The 19674-nt window shown below is 40.5% G+C and overlaps 2 protein-coding genes across 2 annotated transcripts; one reads left to right on the top strand and one right to left on the bottom strand.

Moving 5' to 3' along the window:
* The first annotated feature begins 12 nt into the window (after positions 1–12).
* On the top strand, positions 13–14496 carry STKLD1 (serine/threonine kinase like domain containing 1). The gene is made up of 19 exons (XM_074923388.1): positions 13–285; positions 762–857; positions 1347–1391; positions 2703–2777; positions 3400–3504; positions 3712–3782; positions 4417–4532; positions 5021–5133; positions 5233–5393; positions 5848–5978; positions 6601–6684; positions 8041–8157; positions 8722–8856; positions 9797–9925; positions 11043–11171; positions 12106–12234; positions 12790–12927; positions 13253–13332; positions 14393–14496. Exons 1-19 carry the CDS (start codon positions 271–273, stop codon positions 14450–14452), a joined length of 1929 nt encoding a protein of 642 aa, XP_074779489.1. The 5' UTR covers positions 13–270; the 3' UTR covers positions 14453–14496.
* On the bottom strand, positions 14336–19603 carry REXO4 (REX4 homolog, 3'-5' exonuclease). The gene is made up of 8 exons (XM_074923389.1): positions 19312–19603; positions 18650–19008; positions 18196–18351; positions 17798–17991; positions 17286–17374; positions 16632–16706; positions 15841–15915; positions 14336–15106 (listed from the first exon to the last, which is right to left on the bottom strand). Exons 1-8 carry the CDS (start codon positions 19507–19509, stop codon positions 15005–15007), a joined length of 1248 nt encoding a protein of 415 aa, XP_074779490.1. The 5' UTR covers positions 19510–19603; the 3' UTR covers positions 14336–15004.
* Between the last annotated feature and the right edge of the window lie 71 nt (positions 19604–19674).

Here is a 19674-nt window from a genome sequence, read left to right as displayed (position 1 = left end):
AGGGCCCGCACCGCCTTTTGAGGAAACGGTGCTGAGGGGGCTACGCGAGGCTGGGGCTGGCCCTGGCCCTTCCCGTTTTGGTTTTTTTTGTTTGTTTTTTTTTTTTTTTTTGTTTTGTTTTTGTTTTAAGCTCAAAGCGCTTGAGGGAAAAGGGAAGTGCTCCTCTTCCTGCCCTACTGGGTACCCGCTACCGACGGTTGAGGGGCCGCCGCCCTCTGCACCCACCGCCCGCCCTGCCCCAGCGCGGGGGGGCCCGGGCCCTGTCCCGCCATGGAGAAATACGAGGTGCTGCCCCCAGAGCCAGACCCTGCCAGGCGGGAAGGGGGCGGCCGCGTCTTTGTGGGGGGTGCTGGGGTGTGAGGGTCCTGGGGAGGGGGTGCAGGTACCCCTGGGGCTAGTACGTGGCCGTGGGGAGGGGCTGTGCGTGGCGCTGGGGGTGCGTGGCCTTGGTGGGGGTGTAAGTGGCCCTGAGGAGGGGGCAGATGTGGTCCCAGTAAGGGAAGCGTTAGGGTGTGGGTGGCCCTGGGGAGATGGGGGTGTCCTGCTCAGCAGGGGGGAGGATAAGGGGAATGTCCTGGAGGGGAGGGAAGGGCCTGTTGCCGCTTGAGAGTTGGGGTGCGGATGGGGAGTCCTGCGGCCCTGCCACGGGGAGCTGGAGGTGTGTGCTGTGCGGAGGGTCCCTCGGGGAAAGTGCTCTGAAGGGGCTCTCTGCCTTGGTTGCAGCTGAGTAAGTGCATTTGCATCTCTCCTCTGCCCTGCAGGTGCTGGAACAGCTCGAGCCTGGAGCCCTGGGCACTATGCTGGTGGCTGAATTGAAAACAGAAAAGGGTGCAGAGAAGAAATATGTAATAAAGCAGGTGGGAAGGTAGTTGCTAGGAAAACAAGAGTTCATTGGCATGTTTGCCATCTCCATGGGCCCTTCTGGCAGTAACAGAGACAAGCATGTTGGGCAGCTTGGCCACTGGCTAACAGTAGGCTTACATCTTACTGTGCTGCGGTTTTGGAAATCAGCAGATTCAGATCAGTTTACTAGAATATTAAGAATAAAAGTGGGGAAAGGGGAGCAGCCTATTTAGGTCCATCTAGTGTGCTTCCACCTTACCTTACTGCTACATTGACAGTGCAGGGAAAAGACCGGCTACCTGTTGTGGACTCATTTAAAGCTCTGTTTCTGACCATCTCCCAACAAGAAGACCACTCCAAATGTTGGAGATTGGAGCTATCATTGAAAATTTATGCCAATTCATACACAATTTGCAGTTCCAGTCATCTTGGCAAGATTGCTCTGACTCAAAGTTCGTCTGTCTCTGTATTACAATCTCATTCTTGTCTTCTGTTTGATGCAGGTTGAATGCATTGAAGAAAAGAAAGCAAATGAGGCCTTGAAGGAGGTAATCAGTGCAGTTTCTCTTTACTACTTCACTTACAAAGACCAAAGTCTTAACAGAACAAAGTCTTTTCTCTACAAGGATTAACTAAGTAAATAGTCAAGATGTAAATCAGGACAATCTGAGGGGTGTTCTCCCTGCCCTCTGCTTGAGCTCAGGCCAGGACTTAGCATTAATTGTTCTTATATTTGAATATGTAGATTCAAATGGACAGCTGTTCTCAGCAGATAGTCCTTTCTCAGAGTTTGTATTTGTTTTGTGCCAAAGACAAAGAGCAAAGCTCATCCCTTTGGCCTTTAAGCTGAAGGAGACTCTTGGTCTGTTTATTGCTTATTATTAATAACTCAATTTCTAGTTAACATATTTCATTATATGTTCATTTCTCAACTGGACATTTTGTATGTGAATGGTTTGACAGGTTTTCTTCCTTTATGGTACTTTTTTTGTGCAAACTTGTTTCAATCCCTTGAGTAACAAGCAACATCAGAAATGCTATTAAAATACCAACATTTGTTTCAACAAAATACATGAAGTAACACATGATGGATTAGTCTCCCAGTGTCCAGTATACATGATGTCTGCAGTTGTAAATGAGTGAGAACACGTCTCTGTACAGATGCTTCATTCCACGGAAGAGAGGTGACCTCTTTATGTACCAAGACTGGCTTTACTGATAAAGTTTGATGCAGTTTTTCTGCTGATGTACGTGTCTATTGAAATAAATGAGGTTGTGCCAGCTGGGAGTGTGGCTCTTCTTAGTTTTTCTGTTGTGTCTACACAGTCACAAACACAACTATAGAAGAGTAAGCTGAATTCTTTTTATCTTTCACATCATCAGCAAATTGCTGAAGTAACTGGTAATTGTTAGAGCCCTATGGAAACCAGCTTCAAGGAGATAAGAATCTCACTAGTGTCATCGTATTTTCTGAGGTTGAAGCTTGCATTAAAGGTTACTGGAGATAATGGCTATGCTAGAAAAATCGTCTTTCATATTCTAAAATGTGTTTTCAGGTTTGGATGCTAGGAACTGAATGGTGTTGTTTACAGATCTCCTAAGGATCAGTTTATTTCCTTGAGTCTCACAAGGCTGTTACAGCATTACATTGAGTAGAGTCTTAGTGAAATATCTTCCTTAACTTGACACTTTTGCACACAAATACATAACAGAGCTTGCACATTGAAAGAATTTGATCAGACACACAGTGTGAACAAGTCAGGCACTGGTTTACGCTATTACGTAAGGTCTGTTAATGGGAAGGACTGTGTAGCTTTAGAAAGTGCTCTTAGTATTTTTTTCATTATTATTCTGTGCAGGCAATGAATTTGCTAAAACTCCATCATTCCAACGTCTGTGTTTACAAGGAAATTTTTGTGACTTGGGATAATGAGGTGAGAATGAAGTAGGGTTGGTTAAACTGGAACACATGGTTAACGTAGGCATGTAAGCATTTTTGCAGGTTTAAATTTGGGGTCATTGGTGTGAGATGCTAAAAAAAAGGTTATTTGATTTGAAACAAGCCTGCTTTTTTTAACTTCTGAGTAAACATGCTGAAAAGCTGTGAAGATACATGGATTAGAGTCCATAACATAGCAGTATTGCATGCTGATTCATAGATTCTGATGTGGATCAGCATGCAATACTGATTTTTCATGCCTGCATTTATAGGAGATTATAGGAAGCTGAAAGCTCTGACTTATTTATAGATCTTATTCAGTGCTCAGCCAAAATTTGTGTTGATTTTATGGATGTATATTTGACTTGATTGTCCCATATGGCTTCAGATAAGACGCTTGGTGATTTTTTTTTTTAAAAAAAAACCCCAACAAACATGCCATATTTTAATAAAACAAAGTAAATATTGTCTCCTCTGAGAGTTTAATCATCTCAGAACACCTTGGTATTAGTGAACATGACACTCACCAGTTTGGCAATGTACTCAGTTGTATTTTTCTTGCTGGATATGCAAACCTGCAAACAATTAGATAATTTTGGTGTAATGTTTTATTACAGATATCATCTCTGTTTGTTTGTCTGGTAATGCAGCACTCAGGCCAAAGAGATCTTTCATCTGTAATCGAGGAAAAAAGGCAGAAGTCAGAAAAAATAACAGACATGGTAAAAACTACAGAGGAGGCATCTGGTTGAACTGTCAGAGTCTCAGTGTTTTTATACGTCTCCCTCTGTATTCTCCCTTTCTCAAAGTCCTCCCTAAAATCTTCAAAGCACAGTGTTTTGCTGAAGGATGGATTTGGAAGCTATCTTCCAAAAGATATTTGGAAGTTACTCTGTTTGTTACACTTCCATGTATATTCCCCTCGATAGGTAGTTGTGAAGTTCCTGGGACAGATGGTGGATGCTTTGTTGTGTATACACAGACAAAATATTTTCCACAGGTGAGTAGAAATCTTGTTCTGTTTGATAGGTCATTGTTCTTTGCAGTGACTCTTGGTTCAGCACGGCTTCTCAGAGGCAGTGAATTTTACTCTTCCAAAAGGGGGAGTAGGAGGTAGAAATTCTGGACTTCTTCATATATAGATTAGTTTTCTGTGACTTCTGAAGTCGTTTCTTTAGTTTTGTCTAGAATTATCCATCTGAGCAAGGTGTTCACTCTGTTTTTTGAATGTGCTAAGATTCTATTATTTTTAATATTAGAATATTGATGATCTGTTAATTTTTATATTTTGGTGGCTGTGATGGACAAGGTATACTTTGTGTATCTAAAGTAAGAGACAACTCTTGCATTCCATGTTCAGATATATTTGTGTCACAGTCACAAATCTTAAAGCAGTTCACAGTAAGAGAAGAAAAGAATTGAATTTTAGTTGATTATCACTTGTATATTTAAAAAACCCAACAAAACCAAACCAAAAAAACACAAACCAAAAACCCCCAAACTCCTCACCACCACCCCACCTACCCTCCCCCCAAAACCCCCAAACCTTCTGATGTGTAAAGATGCCGGGAACCTGTATTTATATATCATTAGACTCTGATTTCACAGGCTGACAGAAAATATTTATGTTGCAGAAATCTCAAGCCATCAAACATACTTGTGACTGGTGAAGCATCCTTCATGCTTAGCGACTTCAGTACAGAAACACTTATGACAGATGAGATGAAATGGAAAATAAGAGTGGAAGAAAGTAGATACTTGTTTTACTTTTTCTAATTTATTTTTTTTCCCCCAAGATTCAGTTATGGTAGATATTTTTAGTCTTCAGAGAAAAATCAGCCAGAGAAAAACATTACCTTCCCTCCTCCTTCTCCGCATTATTCTATTTGTCTTCTAAAGTATGACTAGGATATTCATAGGCAGTCGCCTGCAGCATTAATTGTGTTCACAGTTGAAAACTGTAGATATGTCTGAGTCTTGTAACCCTGCAACAGATACAGTTGGAATCCTTTTTAGCTCGATACATATGCAGTAACATCTTAGAAAATTGTTCATTAGTTGTAGTGTGTTTCTTAGTCTTTTGTGGCATATCAACAGTAAAAAATGCCTAATCTCTGCAGAATAGTTCTAAATTATTTTTAGACATAAAAACAATTGCCTGCAGTTCATGCATGTGCAAGCAAAACCTCTGTATAGTACTATGTCAGCACCACTGCCATATGATTCTTATTTCAACAGGCAGCAAGGCTTGGATGGCTCCAGAAGCAGTGGGTTTTTCTTTTACTGAGAAGTCTGACATCTGGTCTCTAGGTTGTATTCTACTTGACATGATGACCTGCTTTGTTCTCAATGTATGTAATAATGTCTTATTATAGACTTAGAACGTCACGGGCCCTCCAGGGTATCTGTAAACGAGAGTGTGAAAACTCTTCTGATACTGTACTCTACAGGCCGAGGAGATAACTTCATTACTGCAGGATATTAGACAGGATACCAGCTGTCTTGAGGGAGTTCTGACACCAATGCAAAATGGAGATAACAGCTCTTCGCCTTTATTTCCAATTTTATTTGGGATGCTACAGATTCAGCCCAGCATGAGGCCCACAGCAAAGTGAGTTCTGGATGCTTTCCCTTTATTATTTTTTGTCTTAAGCCCCTCCTGACTTAACAAAGATGGGAATGTTAGCTACTGTTTGAAACAGATTGAGTCAAGGTTACTGATCTAACTGCCTTGACAAATTGAGTTATTAAAATGCAAAGACAGTGTTCATTCAGAAGTGGGCATTCTGATATGTGTAGGTGTCCTTTTTTGAAGAGTTATATTATAAAATCATGTTATACACAATTTTACAAGCCATTAACTTTGAGCAAGCCATGCTTAGGCTTCATGTGAGCTCTTTCATTAGCTGTTTGAAGTAAATCGTGTAAATTCTGTCAAAAATATTCCAGTCTTCAAAGTCGTATCATTAGCTTTTTGATATCAAAATGAATCAAAGCCTGTAGAATTCTTTTGTAACTTACCCATTCTAACTTTTTGGTACTGCTTTTGTTTCTCGTAATTCTAGGGATCTGACTGATACTCCATTTATTAGGGAATGCCTGAGTATTGCTGGTGTCTCTTTAGTAAATCTGGAAAAGTCTGTGCCTCCCAAAATAACAGATGTGCTCCTTGAAGGAGGAATCGAAAGTGTTCTAGGTAATAAGGAAAATAAGATTAATATAATAGTGATTTTCACAGGACATAAACCCATATGTTTTCCAGACAGCATATATTCTACTTATAAATGAATTATTGGACATTCATTTTACTTGAAATAAAATGGGATGCTATTTAGCGGAAGGATCACTCTGCAGCCTTTCCTACAACCTCCTGAGATTACCAGCCATACTTACCACACAAGTTAAATGGGTCATTCTTCAGAAAACTGGCGACCCCTGCTTATTTTGTCTGCATTCTAACATGTTTGCCAATTTATGCCAACAAAGGATCTGCTCCATTATTTTCCTTCTAAGTAAGGAAAATATTAATCTGAAAAGGCTGTCGGAATAATGCTTTTAAAGCCTCTAGCCATGTTCTGATTTAATACTCCAGCAAGTCCCCAAAATACATAATGCTCAATATGAAGACTATGGCAGTGAATCATAACACTTTAATATTTAGATGTTTGATGCATTAGGGGAAACGTTTTTCTCTTTTCAACAATTACAAATTACATTAATTTATATGAATTCACATCTTGCACAACATAGAGAAAATTTGAGTGCTTTTCATAAGTGTTTGTGTCAGATGGTTAGAAGAATTTTCTTGTTTTATGTAGAATACATGCGGGCTTTCTGGGATGTAGAAGAAGTACAGGCTGAAGCCATTCAGCAGCTTGCCAGCTTTGTAAGAGATAAAAGTGGTATGGCACTATTTTGTTTATTTATTCTGCTCTTCTCTTACATTTTGAAATAATAGGAAGAGGAAAAATTTCTTATGACAATCAATGAGAATGAAATTGCCCTCCTCCTATTTCTGTTTTTTGGCACGTACTGGAATACGCCACTACTTGATGTGATTGTGTCAGTACTTGTTTTGGAAATGCTCTTGTTGAACAGCAGAGGTGTTTTACAGGATAAGAAAAATGGGCACTGAAAAAACCCCCCAGTTTAGTGTTATTTTAATTGTCAACTAAGGTGAATTGGCAAATTGAGGTTTGAGGAAGGTAATTCATATTCATGTTCGTGCAACTTGGGGCTAATGCCTAGGGCTAGAAGACTGACAGAGCAAAAGGAAGCTACACATGTCTAGTTTCTGTGTGCCTAGTAAAGCTCTGTGAGTGAAAACTCTATATTTTCTCCCCGCATCTGCACATTTTTCAGATTAATCTTTCAGATCAAGATTAATATTTTTCAAAGCACCATGTTAACTCAGTTATAAAATGCACTGTCATTTGACAGTGATAGGATTTTTATGCTGGCATTGGTTTATGATGTTAGAACACAGGGGTGTTGATGTCTAATCGATAAGGAAAAAGAATAATTTGGTTTTTTACCTTAGAGTTACCTATATCTTCAGCTCTTAGTGAAGAAATCTTTATTCAGTCATACAACAGGCTTTGGTTATAAATAACAAAATGAGCAGATATTTGTGATTCTCATTCAATCCTACTGACAGCAACACAAGGCTGTGCACACATCTGACTGACTTGTTTGGCACTTCTGCACCATGGCTTACCATCACTGATGCTCACATCTTTGAAGGTGCTCAAAATGGATCCCTAAAAACCATCCCGTTTTTCCTCAACATTTTATCACGTATTTGTGGACACACTGAATAGCTGTATTAGCTATTCCAAAAGCTCAGAGTCTTCCTAGAGCTAGGAGACCTGGTGCAGTACTGTCCTCCACAGGTTCTGGAAACCATGGGGTTGGGCTCATGCACAATCTTTGACCCTGCAACTTGCTGCATGACCAGTAAACAATGTCAGTGTGATTTAATGAGGAGCATGCTGGCTACACTTAGCTTGCATAGCCTTGCAGCTGTCTTTAATAAGAGACATTTCCCATAGGGACTACAAAATTTGCTCTTTATTGTTCCATCTATACTTGCATTTTGTTTTCTCAGATTCAAGAATGTTGTTCTGCTGTATCACATTGTCCATAGGGACTCAAATTTATTTGAAACTGGAACTCATGTGTTTTGGAGTATAGATACCCACTGAGTGTTCTAAGCTGTGTAACTGAATGTTGTTTCAGATAATTTCTTTTCCCCGCAGCCTTGCCCTATCTGCTAACGTTCACAGAATTGATCACTTCAGCCATGAAGACTCACGTAGATTCTCTCAAGATACACGTAGATGGTTGCAGTTTATTGCTTGAAATTCTTAGTCAAGGTACAGTTGAGACTTCCAACTTAACGCTGGGTAATACAGCCTATCTCTTGTAAAGTTAGATATAGCGGATAAGGTTTGAAAAGGCTTCAGTAATGATTTTAGGGGATAAATTTAAAGTAATAGAGGAATTTAACTATCTTTAATAAGATTCTCATGGACTTTCTTCAGGACTGGCATGCATGAGTTCTGTGTTAAGTTTTAAATGCAGGCTACTGGTCTTAGGCCACCAACTTTGTTTTCATGTTATGTGGAGAGTTACTAGAGTACACAGAGACTCTCAGTGTTCAGACATTTGAATTTCAAACCATAAAAGTGGTTTTTGGTCTCATGTGTGGTCCCTGCTGTCACTTTCTCAGCAATTACCCCAATAACACCTGATAATGATACAAGCTTGAAAATAGTAAGAATTGTGTTTCAGAAAAAGAAAATTTAAAGTAACTCTTGGATATATTACGTGAAGAAATGCTGTTAATTGAATGTTCTGCTTATGCTGACAGCAGGAGGTTCAGGCTTTATTCAAAGCCACTGAAATCTTTGTTCTGTTCAAATGTTTACTTCTGACAGCTCTAGAACAGGATGTGGTGATGGCCCTGGATGAGAATGTGGCCAGCTCTCTGTTAGACACCATGAGGAAACACTCAGAAAATGAAGAGTTACTTTCATTGGTCTGCACGTTATTGATGATGATTTCAGCCAGTGGTGGGTCACCTTGTTCATTTTTGGGGAATATTCTTATTTTTCTACTTCTATAACCTAATCCAAGGTGTAATGCAGAACTCACGACTTCACTGAGAGATGTGGATGTCTGTAGGTATTAGTTTATTCGTGGTAATAGTGTTAAGATTGACTAGATATTGGCAAGATAACACTTCTGAAAGTACAAGATCCACTGCTGAGGCTTCAGGTACTTACAGAATTGTATCTATTAGAGTGGTTCTGTATTTCATCTTGTTTTGGAAACAAGTACAAACTGTGCAAATAATAGTGCTTGGGAAAATGAGGGCACAGAACCTGAATTCTATTTTTGGCTGTGCCTTGGTGAATTGAAACCATTCTACCTAATTTTTCTTCTTTGGTTTTTCTCCAGAGATTGTAATTGCTAAATATTTATAGTATTTTTCACTTGTTTTCAGTGTCAGTTCAACAGTCACCAAAAGACTGTTTTTATAAATGGTTACAGAAGGATTTAGCAGCAAGGGGACAATTTAAAAAAAAACCAAAAAAAACCCAAAACCAAACGTACAAAGTGTCATGTACAAATAAACTTACCATCTAAGACCAAACTATTTTTATACAGCGTTTCCTAATTGTGAAGCTGAGGTAGCTTCAGCTGCTAAATTGCAAACATTTAATAAATAGAAATTTATACCTTCTCAGTTCCTTTTCTGCTCTGTAAATTTCAGATGTGTAGGGGAAAAGGATGGCCAGACAGCCATTTGAAAGGGTCACTTGTGCTAAACTCTGTGTTTAAATGCATCTTGTTAAAGAATTCGATCTGTTCTCTTGCTTTCTTTTGTCCAGCTGATGGTATCATGTTACTGGTTTATCACTGCATGGTTAGTAGTGCTGTCTGTTGTGAGGACAGTGAGTGGGACAAAAATACCAGATTTCAGAGAATTTCTTTTTCTGTGTTTTTCAGAAGTTGCTGCAGAGAATCTAAGGAAAGTTGGAGTAATTCCAGACCTTCTGTCAGTTTTAAGACATTTTCTTCATAATGAACGTATCTGCTTCTCTTGCTGTGGAATTCTCTGGAGCTTGGCTGTGAGTGGTAAGTAGAACACCGCACGTATTGTGCCTAGACTCATGTGACTGAAAGGCAGCAGGTATTGTGCCTAATTGAGTTCAGACATTCCTGTTGATGAGAATGGATTTTTCTTCTTTCTCCCATTCTGGACAGGTGGAACTACTAGAATAACTTGAAGTGATCCAGAGTTAAATGAGAGAAAACTAAAAACTAATGCAGACTTTTTAGCAACCCTTTTTGTGATAAGTTACCAAAGTCAAATTTTTACTCTTTAGGGCCAAGATATGGCTTATGAACAGACTGTCAGAAATGAGAGGGTACACACAGTTTCTGATTTGTCAGTCATATGGTTTTGTTCTGCTCTTAGCAGAGGGAGTGCTGTGCAAACAGCATATTAGATTAAGTATCAGAATAGCGTTTGCAATTAATAGCATCTTATTTTTTGCATCACACTTCTCTTGGCAGCACTGGGCTAAATCTTGAGTTGGACATCTCCTAGAGACTTGCCTTTCAAAATAAATGTGATTGGCAAGGTGGCAACTGTACTCTTCCCATTGCCTTAGAACTAAACCAGCATCATCCCGCAGTGTTGGAGAGCCATGGGTGATGGCTTGAGCTGACCCCTTCTTATGGCACCATGCTGGGAGGTTTTTTAGGGGATTTGTTTCTGTGACATGTTCTTGTATAGGTGTGTGGTGTTCTAATCAACAGGGAAGGCTGAAAGCACAGAATGTGCACTTGGTGTGATTTATTCCCTCTGTGCAACAAACCACCCATTTGATTTATGTGACCAGCTAAATATCCATCCTGCAGACTGTATTCTGTCACAAAGATGGTTATTTTTGGAGGTTTCTTGCTGTGATCCCCATGTATAATTTAAACGGCAAAGAAACCTAGTTCCTGGAGAATTTTAGCTTTCTGCAATAAACATTGCTGTTTATTAGTCTTGTAAAATTTGATTTGGTTTTGTACACTTTAGATTCCTTCCCTCTGCTGTTGTCCATACTGAAATAATGTTGCATTGCTCCAATGTCATCACCCAGTAAGGTTTTACTGATATAATTTTACATACAATGTGCTGATGATATTATTACTTGCTTAAATAATTCTGATGCGTTTTCTTTTTGTTTTGGTAATTCAGAGAAAAACATAGACCGGGTGTTGCTGAAAAGTGCTGTCCCTGCTACCTCTGCAGTCCTGCAAGAGCACCTCCAGAATGGAACAGTCACAGAGTCTGCTTGCTCAGCTCTATGGGCATTGTCACTCCAAGGTGTGTTTTCCCAGTCTCCTTCTCCCCTGTGCACATAAAGGCCAGCATGGCAAACGTGTCTGTCTGTCTGTCTGTCTGTCTGTCTGTCTGTCTGTGGTGATCCTTGAAACACAGGCTGCTTGGCCTTAGCAGGCTCTGCAGATGGCAGCAGAGTTGGGAAGTTATATCCTCTCTTAACCAGTCTTCCATGCACTTGCTCTCTATCACTCCCTAATGAAGCTATTTTTGATGAGCTGTAGCAATTACATAACTAGATACTGCTGATGGGTGCTGTAACGAGGGGCGGCTACAAGAGCCTTGTTGTGCTGAGCACTGTGGCTTATCTCTTAAAACCAAGAATCCCATTTGTGTTAGTCCTTTGAACACAGCATTAGTGCAGCAGCGGCTGGTTTGTTGTTTTTTTTTTTTTTTAGTGCCATTTGCTTTGTAAATTGGGAACAATATTTCAGATGAGAGATGTGTATTTTATTTTTCAATTATAATGTGCATTTCTAATTATGGAAACACATCCTTGCAGTGCTACCTACTCTGTCTTATTTCTTTGTTGTGCAAGAATATTGCTGTATGTTTACCTACTGCCCTGCACTTATGCTGTTGCTCCACTAGAAACAGCTGAGTAAAAAAAACCCGAAGTAATCTTGGTTTTAGTACCCACCAGCAGAATAGGCTGAGTATTCAGGACTTGCTATTCCTTTTGGTTTGGAAAATGAAAGAGAATCTTGACATAGAAGATGTATCAGAAATTTCTCCTAGACCCCTGGATCAACTCATGATTTAGGCCTTTTTTTGGCCTAACAGGAGGCACAATTTGAAATGCTGATGAGTATTTTAAAGAGTATTTTTATAATATACTTTAAAATATTTTTATAATATACCTTAAAAAGTATTTTTGAGTATATATTGAAATTTTGGAGTTTGTGTGTGTGTTTTAAAGGTTGCTTAACTGAAAATGAGTATGAGCCCACAACAGCACTTCTGCTGGATGCGCTCAGGATGAATCTAGGAAGACCAGTGCTGGTGAAGAATGCCTGCTTGGCATTAGCAAGCCTTCTAAGGCTATCTGGTAACATTCAGCAATTCTTATTTTTATTAATTGTAAATCTACTCAGAAGTGGATGTTTCTGTATAGTTCAAGAGTTCAGAGTGGGATTGGGATTGATGTCCGCTCTCCTCAGTTAATCTTTTCTTGCAGGGCTGGAAGAGGAAATAGTGAAACTGGAGGTGCAATTATTTTTTTTTTTCTTCTCATGGACCCAGCATGCATGCATGAGAAGTATTACATCAGCACAATCTGATCTATTGTCTGATCTCTAGTAACTTGAGAGCGTTTTGTTACTTATTTCACAATTAAGTTGTTTCAACTGTGTAAAAGGGTAGAGCTCAATTAATGTGAAAACAATAAACATTAAAATACCACTTCTGCCAGGAATGACAGTACCAGCTGCATATGATTGTTGTCTTGTTGCCCAAATATGCTTCAGTATAGCTTTTAGGAAGACTGAAAATAATGGACACAACTTCCTAGAAAAATATGACATGTGTGCTGCTAGCTGGAGCAGGGGATTGGAAAGCAGTCTGCAGCTACCAATTAGCCCAGCAGTGTTTGTCTCCCTTTCAGAAATATCAGCTTTGAGATTTATAACGGATTCCAAAGGCAGTGGAATAAACCTGATCAAAGATGCCTACCACCTTCACTTCGATGATCCAGGAGTGGTAGAAAATATCTGTCTGCTGCTGAACGAGATGGTTCAGTATGGTGAGATGGTGGTGCTATTTGTTGAGTCTCTTCCTCTCCCCCACCCTAAAAGATAGTAAAGAAAACTGTAACAGCAGCTGCTCAGGGATGTGTTGGTTGCTCTCAGGACAGACTTACTACGTATCTGAGAAAGGATGAATTGGAACTGAGTTCATCCCACTTGTTCTTGAATAATTTTAAATGCCACTCTGATGTTAGGACATTATAACTTCATCTTATTTTGCCTTCTCTTTGTGTAGCTCTGTCCTCTCTCTGCTCTCCTTTAGCTCCTGCTGAAACTACTGGCAGTTGTAACCATAAATTACCCTGTTCATTTACATTACAGATGATGTTGTGCTGGATATGCTGTGCCAGAAAATGGAAGATCTGCTGTCTGAAATAAAATGCTGTTTTCCATCTAACATGGTATGTAGAAGTCACTGTGATAATAAAGGGTGGATGCTTCGTATATTATTTCTGGGTATGGATTTTATCTTTCTCAAATAGCTGGAATTACATAGTGCAGAAATTTACAGAATTGTGTATGTGGGGTGAAGAGTGAGAATATTTCTAACTACTGGAAACAGGTAGTTGGAAGTTTTTTTTCTTTATGCTGTAATTTTTTAAAACTATGTTCTGGTCTCTTGCAACATTGCACTGCATTAATTTACTACATTCTTCACACTAAACCAGGCTAAAGCTTACAGGAATAAAGCATATTATATCCCATTATTTTTGCTTTGAAAGCGACATATTTAAAAAAAAAAACGGAACAACAAAACAAGCCCTTGTGACAATCTCCCTGAAGACTTAACTTATATTAAATTCCAGCAAGTAGTCATCCTGAAGAAACTTAACAGTTGAAACACCAGAAACAGCAAAGTTATTCAAGCTATTTAATGTGTTACACTAGTATTTCCTTTTCAATGGCTTGCTGTCAAAAAAACAGTAATTACAAGTTTTTTCATCAAGCCAATAGAACTGGTTAGTTTTCTAACTTTGCTCTTTTTAGTGACGTGTTTAGCCTGCTTATATAATTTGTCTCAAAAACAGTAACATGCAAACTTGTTCTCCAGTGTCTCCTGCAGGCACTGCCTGCACCAATCCAGTGGACACTGCAGCTATAAGGTAGTGAGTGCAGAAAAAAGAATTGCAGAAGAGAAGCAAGCTCCCTCTTCTGTTGTAAATGTGATTTGTTATTCCCTGTGTCCCCTGTTGACACAGACAAGACCAGAACACTCCTGTTCCGGCACTACAGTGCGCGACGTGCAGCTGCTACATCTCTGAAACCCACTCCCTGTTACTTTCCAGTATCCATTTAGATTATTTAAATCACAGCATTAGTATTCAGTCTGGTAATTACAGTTGCTTTGGATTTTGCAGAATCAGACCCCCCATATGTTGAAAACACTCACTTTAAAGGCCTATGTTAGACACAGTGTTTTTATTAATAAAGGAATATAAAAATTCTCACATTTCTCTCCAGGAGATAATGACTCTTGTGGATGCAACGCTTTTGAAACTGCAGAAGAAAAACTTTTTGTAGAAGAACAAGACTTGTACACTTCTGGTTCGGATATAAAAGCCTGGATCCTCCGGAAATATTTTAAAGGATTTTTCTCACCAGAGAGATTTATACTGGGTCATGAATAATATATAAAGAGTTATATGTTCAGTGGATTTAGGTACCACAACAGTGAGACTAACAGCAACAATTAAGAATTTGCCTGCTTTGTAGACTTTAAAATATTTTAAATAAAGATGGTAGTCTTGGGAGTTTCAGCAAAGCAACGACAGGTTTCTTCCTTCATCATAATTTAAACGCTTTTTTTTTTTAAACTTATTCAGTGTATATTTCCTTTGCAGAAACTGAACTGATGAAGTATGCACAAATGCAGTCATCTGTTACAAGTCTTGTTTAAATACAGTAGTAGGCTTTAGGCATAGATACCACCCAGCAGTGTTCTTGTACGGCAGCATTCACCTACCAGGTTAGGAACTATTGTCTTTATGAAGTAGCTGCTGTCAGTTCTGAGTTAGCTCTAAATTTGCCCTGCAATGTGACGTGAAACCAGCAAATGCTGCAGATAAAAACCATTCAAGTTTTACAATTTTTGTTGTTAGATTTGTTCTTAACAGCAGCTTCCCATTTCTTTCTCTCTAAGGTGTACAGTCTCATAGCTGCTTGTGCATCCTGAATCTAAAAGAGAACAGAACAGGGGGCTTAATGAAACATAGCTGATGTGGTTTAAGAACATTATTCTTAATAAGTAGCTAAATCTTCCATCATGTTAATACAGCCTTTCAAGTAACGTTTCATAATTTCTTTCTAGATTTAGGTTCTGTGACTAGTGGAAGGGGGTGATGTATTCAGAATGCATGGCCCACCACAAGGCTACGCACTTCTCCTTCTCATCGTGACTGGGAAAGCCATGATGAAACAATATTCTCGATACAGCATCTTTGAGATACCCTCACAACTTGCCCTGCTTTTTCAGCTCATTATTATATCCTCCTGTCCACTGAAGGAAGGGAACTGCTGAGATTCAGCTGTAGGCTCTCACACTTATTTTATCCAACATGCCATAGTACAAGGGTGCAGAATGCTGCTTTAAGGTAAGCAGTTGATACTTGAGAATTACTTTTTTCCTCGTGGATCTTAAAATAACAAGAATTAATATTTCAACAAAACACAGTTGACTTGTGCAAAATAAGTTTATAAAAATAAGGGATTAATCCAAGTGGTAGGAGACACTTAACAGTAAGCAAGCTTAGATGGCAATCTTACTGCATGCTGGTGTCTGAGCAGAGCTTGCTCACTTTCACGAGAGGCTGGAATGAAACCACAGCATTCTGGATCGAACCCAGATCCTAGAGCTAATGTGTAGTACCTTGTTATCCTCCCAAGAGTGTATGTTCTAATGAGGTACATACCGAGCAGTGCTCTGATGTCTGCACTTGAACGTTCAGCAGTCTCTCACAGAGCAGTTTCAATGATGGCCGCGCATTCTAGAAACAGAAAAGATAGAATCGTGCTGTCTCACACTACTTGAAATATATATACGTGTATACATATAAAAATACTAGTTTAAGTGTATTCCTCAATAAAATATAGCACATCTCAGCTTCTGCTGGTGAACTGTCAAGAATAATTCATGGATTATGAGAATTATGCATGCACTACTGAGAGGATTTTATGTGTATTACCATAACCCTAAGATTTATATTTGGGGTGATTTGTTGTGGAAAAGAAAACCTGAGTATGTAGTTATGAAACTTAAAATATCTCACTATAATCTGAACCTCTACTCCTGCAGTCTAAGCAGAAACATGAAGCCATCTATTTTTTTTTATTTCCCTATGGAAATGATACCATTAAGAAGATCAGCCTTACTGCAAGTAGAATTCTACCATCTTATTTTCCTATCCAGAAAAGCATTATGAAGACCATGCAAGTGCTAAAGAATGGGAGAGCCACTGAAGTTTGTGCATAGGTATTACTGGTAATGCTTGTACTGAACTAAGTAACTTATTGATGTATTTCAAACACTAAGTAAGCATTCAACTAGACTAGTATTTTCAACTGACAAAAAGCAGGCAGCCCTGTTTCAGGCAGGGAAGAGGGAGCTGGGTGAGGCAGGGCAAGTCTAGGAGCGAGCTGGCAGCTGGGAGTCAGCAGCTCAGGAGCTGGGTACCTGAGGTGCACCTCCCTGTCCCTCTCTTACCTTGACTCTCTGCCTGAAAGGCTTGTATCTTTGTGTGTCACGTATCTTCTTCTGAGGATGATCGAGAAATAGGACCTAGAAGAAATTATATTTCCAGTCCAAAGTGTGCTGTTGCATGGAAATTTATATAGCTGAATATACAACCTCCTGCTCTTTCCTTCCACCCGTTATAAGAGCTAGTTCAAAACCATAGATGGACAAGACCAAGATCATGCAGACAGTGGCTGGATTCAAGAACCACAGTTCTACTCAAGAGTGAGAAACAGAACTGAAGCTGGAGGCACCACCTGCAGTGCTGGTACACCATGACATAGGATACCTCTCTCTGGTACCGATGACCAGATTGCTGAGCTCTGGGGGATAAGCAAAGCACGCAAACAGTTTTTTCATCATTCTGTTTCTTTCCTGGCCCTTTAATAAGCAGATCGGTGCTATTAGCAACAGAGTTTGGAAGCTGAAGATCTTCAGTGGGCAAGTGACTAGGGCTATACTTGGTACAGCATAAAATAGCAAGGCATGGAGATAAGAGTGATAAAGCTGTAGTTTCTAAGAGTTTAGGTGTGTTCATCTGATCCAGAAAGATGTATTAGAAATTTAATCAATCTTAAATTTTTGGAGCCTTGTCTTCAAAGTAACAAATCTGCAGCCACGTACCTTTAGATCATTGCGTAAAGCATGTCCAACTAAAATCCTTCCGTTCAAGATGTCAGCGACCTCCTTCTGAACTGTTTTAAAATCTTCACCTAAACATACCACACCATGAAATGCTTTCTGTTAGATGCATAAGCAAGCCACAGTTATAATATTGCATTTTTGTGGAGGCAATTGTATCCTTGGGACTGTAATTATAGAGGTTTGTACAGTACACTAAATTCTCCGCTTGTTAGAAGAGCAGAGAGAATTCCATACAGAGCACAGCACTAAAAGGAAATAAACTTCCTATTATTCCCATACCATAATCCATCAGTTAATTTTTCTAAGGCATTAGTGACCATTCTGTAAAAAGTACTTCTTCCCACTATTCTTTCAAGCATTCAGACTACATTTTGTTTTCTATTTCCCACAATTGGCCTAAAACTTATCCAGGTTCAGCCAACAAGGCTGCTGTGATAAACTGTTAAAATTCTCTCCTCTTAAAGAACATCGTGGGGAAAAAACCCTCCTACCTGTATTTATATTCTCCGGGCGTATGCCACTAACAGCTGTTCTGTAGTCAGTCACCTCTTCTGTAGGTTTGACATACTTGTCATAAATGCATTTTCCAAATTGGTTGACGATGGACACACGAGCCACAATACTGTCTTCACCCTTGGGTCCCACTCCCACCATCTCACAGTCCATGGCTACAGCTCGGGTCAGCCTAAAACACAAAGGACAGCTTGGTGACACCTCTGTCACAGGGACCGTATAGTGGAGTTCACAAAGTTCAGACAGAAAACTTGGCAGTTTCTCTGTCAGCACACTCAGGGAGATGACAGCTTACACTGTGCACCTGCAAATCACGGTTATTAGAAGATAATCTCAATGCCACTGCTGCCATTCTTCCTGCTGGAATGTCACTCACCCTTCAGAAGCTTTTTCTTTAACCAGCACCTGCTCCACAGACTGTTTGGATTGGCCTGTTTCAAGTCCCAGATTTCTTCTAGCAATTTTTGCTGCTTCAGGTCCTATTGCTGCTTCAATATCTTTTGGATCCACGTCATCAAACCAGATTTCAGCCCTGGTAAGTATAGATTTAATTACATTTAACAGTCTTAACGCAGTCTTGCATCTTTATAGTGTAGAAAAAGCGTATTTATTTTTTACATCACAAGAAATTTGCTCTGTGAAAATTAGTCTAGTACTGTCACCTATGCAGGTGTGTTGCTATATCTGAGGAGTAGGGGAAATATGGGTCTTATTTCCCCCAAAATTTAGTTTGGAAGAGTGCTGATGTTTTGATCGTACTGTTCTGTGCTCCTTATGTACACCTTGCAGAATAAACATTCACATACATGTATGATGCCTGAAGTACTCACTCTTTGGGTTGCTGCTCTGCATGTTCTTCAGCTTTCCTTCTCTTATGTTTTATGTCATCTTTCTCCTTTAAAATATTGCCATTTTTCTTTTTATCTTTGCGGCTTTTTCCATCGCTTTTGGTGCCATTTACATTCTTATCCATTGCAACCTTCTTGGATTTTGGCTTAGCTGAAGGAGGACTGTCTTTAGCAGAACCACTGTCTATTTTATTTGTGGGTTTGGCCTTTACCACATTCCCGTTCCCATTGATAGCTGGAACTTTTTGGCTCTTTCCCTCTTTGAGTGGATGCTTCTTTTTGGTGTATGCTTGACATGTAGAGGGGCACTCCTTGGAACTATTTGCCTTTTGTTTCAGTAGCTAAAACGACAAAAATAAAAAAGGAAAAGAGGATTACCTCCCCCATTTCTGACCCCACCATCATTCCGGAGAGCTCCTGCCCTTCTGCCTCGGTGCCAAGTGACCCTGCACTTTCTAGCTGGCTCGAGGGGAATTACCAGCCCGCCGCACTTTATTTATTGTCACGAAGATTTATTTATTTTTTAATTACTACATACAACGTGGGGTTGCCTTCACTGAACGACGGCCCGGCCCCGGCCCGCCTCCCCGTCCCACAGCCCCTGGGGCTGGCTCCGGCTGCGCATCCCCCCGGTCCCCCCTCACCTCCTGCAGCGCCTTCCAGTTGGAGGAGAACTGCCCGGGGCTGCGGGGGGGCGCTGCCGCCGCCATCTCGGGGCCTTTCGCCGCTTCCCCGCCACCGCGCCCGACCTTCCTCTTCCTCCTCCTCCTCCTCCCGCCCTCGCTGCGGGCCGCGGCGGTCGGCCCCGGCGCCTCGGGCTCGGCGGGGCTCTGCTTCGCCATGCGGGACCCACGCGAGACCCAAACCGGGCCGGGGCTACCGCTCCCCGCCACGCCGGGCCCGGGCCCGCGCAGCGCCGCACCGCCCCGGCGGGGAACGCCGCCCCGCGCCTTGGTTCCGGGCGGCGGGGCCTGGCGGGCCCGCGAGGCCGCGGCCTGCCCCGGTGA

Source organism: Athene noctua, chromosome 20 (genome assembly GCF_965140245.1).
Source record: "Athene noctua chromosome 20, bAthNoc1.hap1.1, whole genome shotgun sequence".
Lineage (NCBI taxonomy): Eukaryota > Metazoa > Chordata > Aves > Strigiformes > Strigidae > Athene > Athene noctua.
This window is presented reverse-complemented; position numbering and strand designations above follow the sequence as displayed.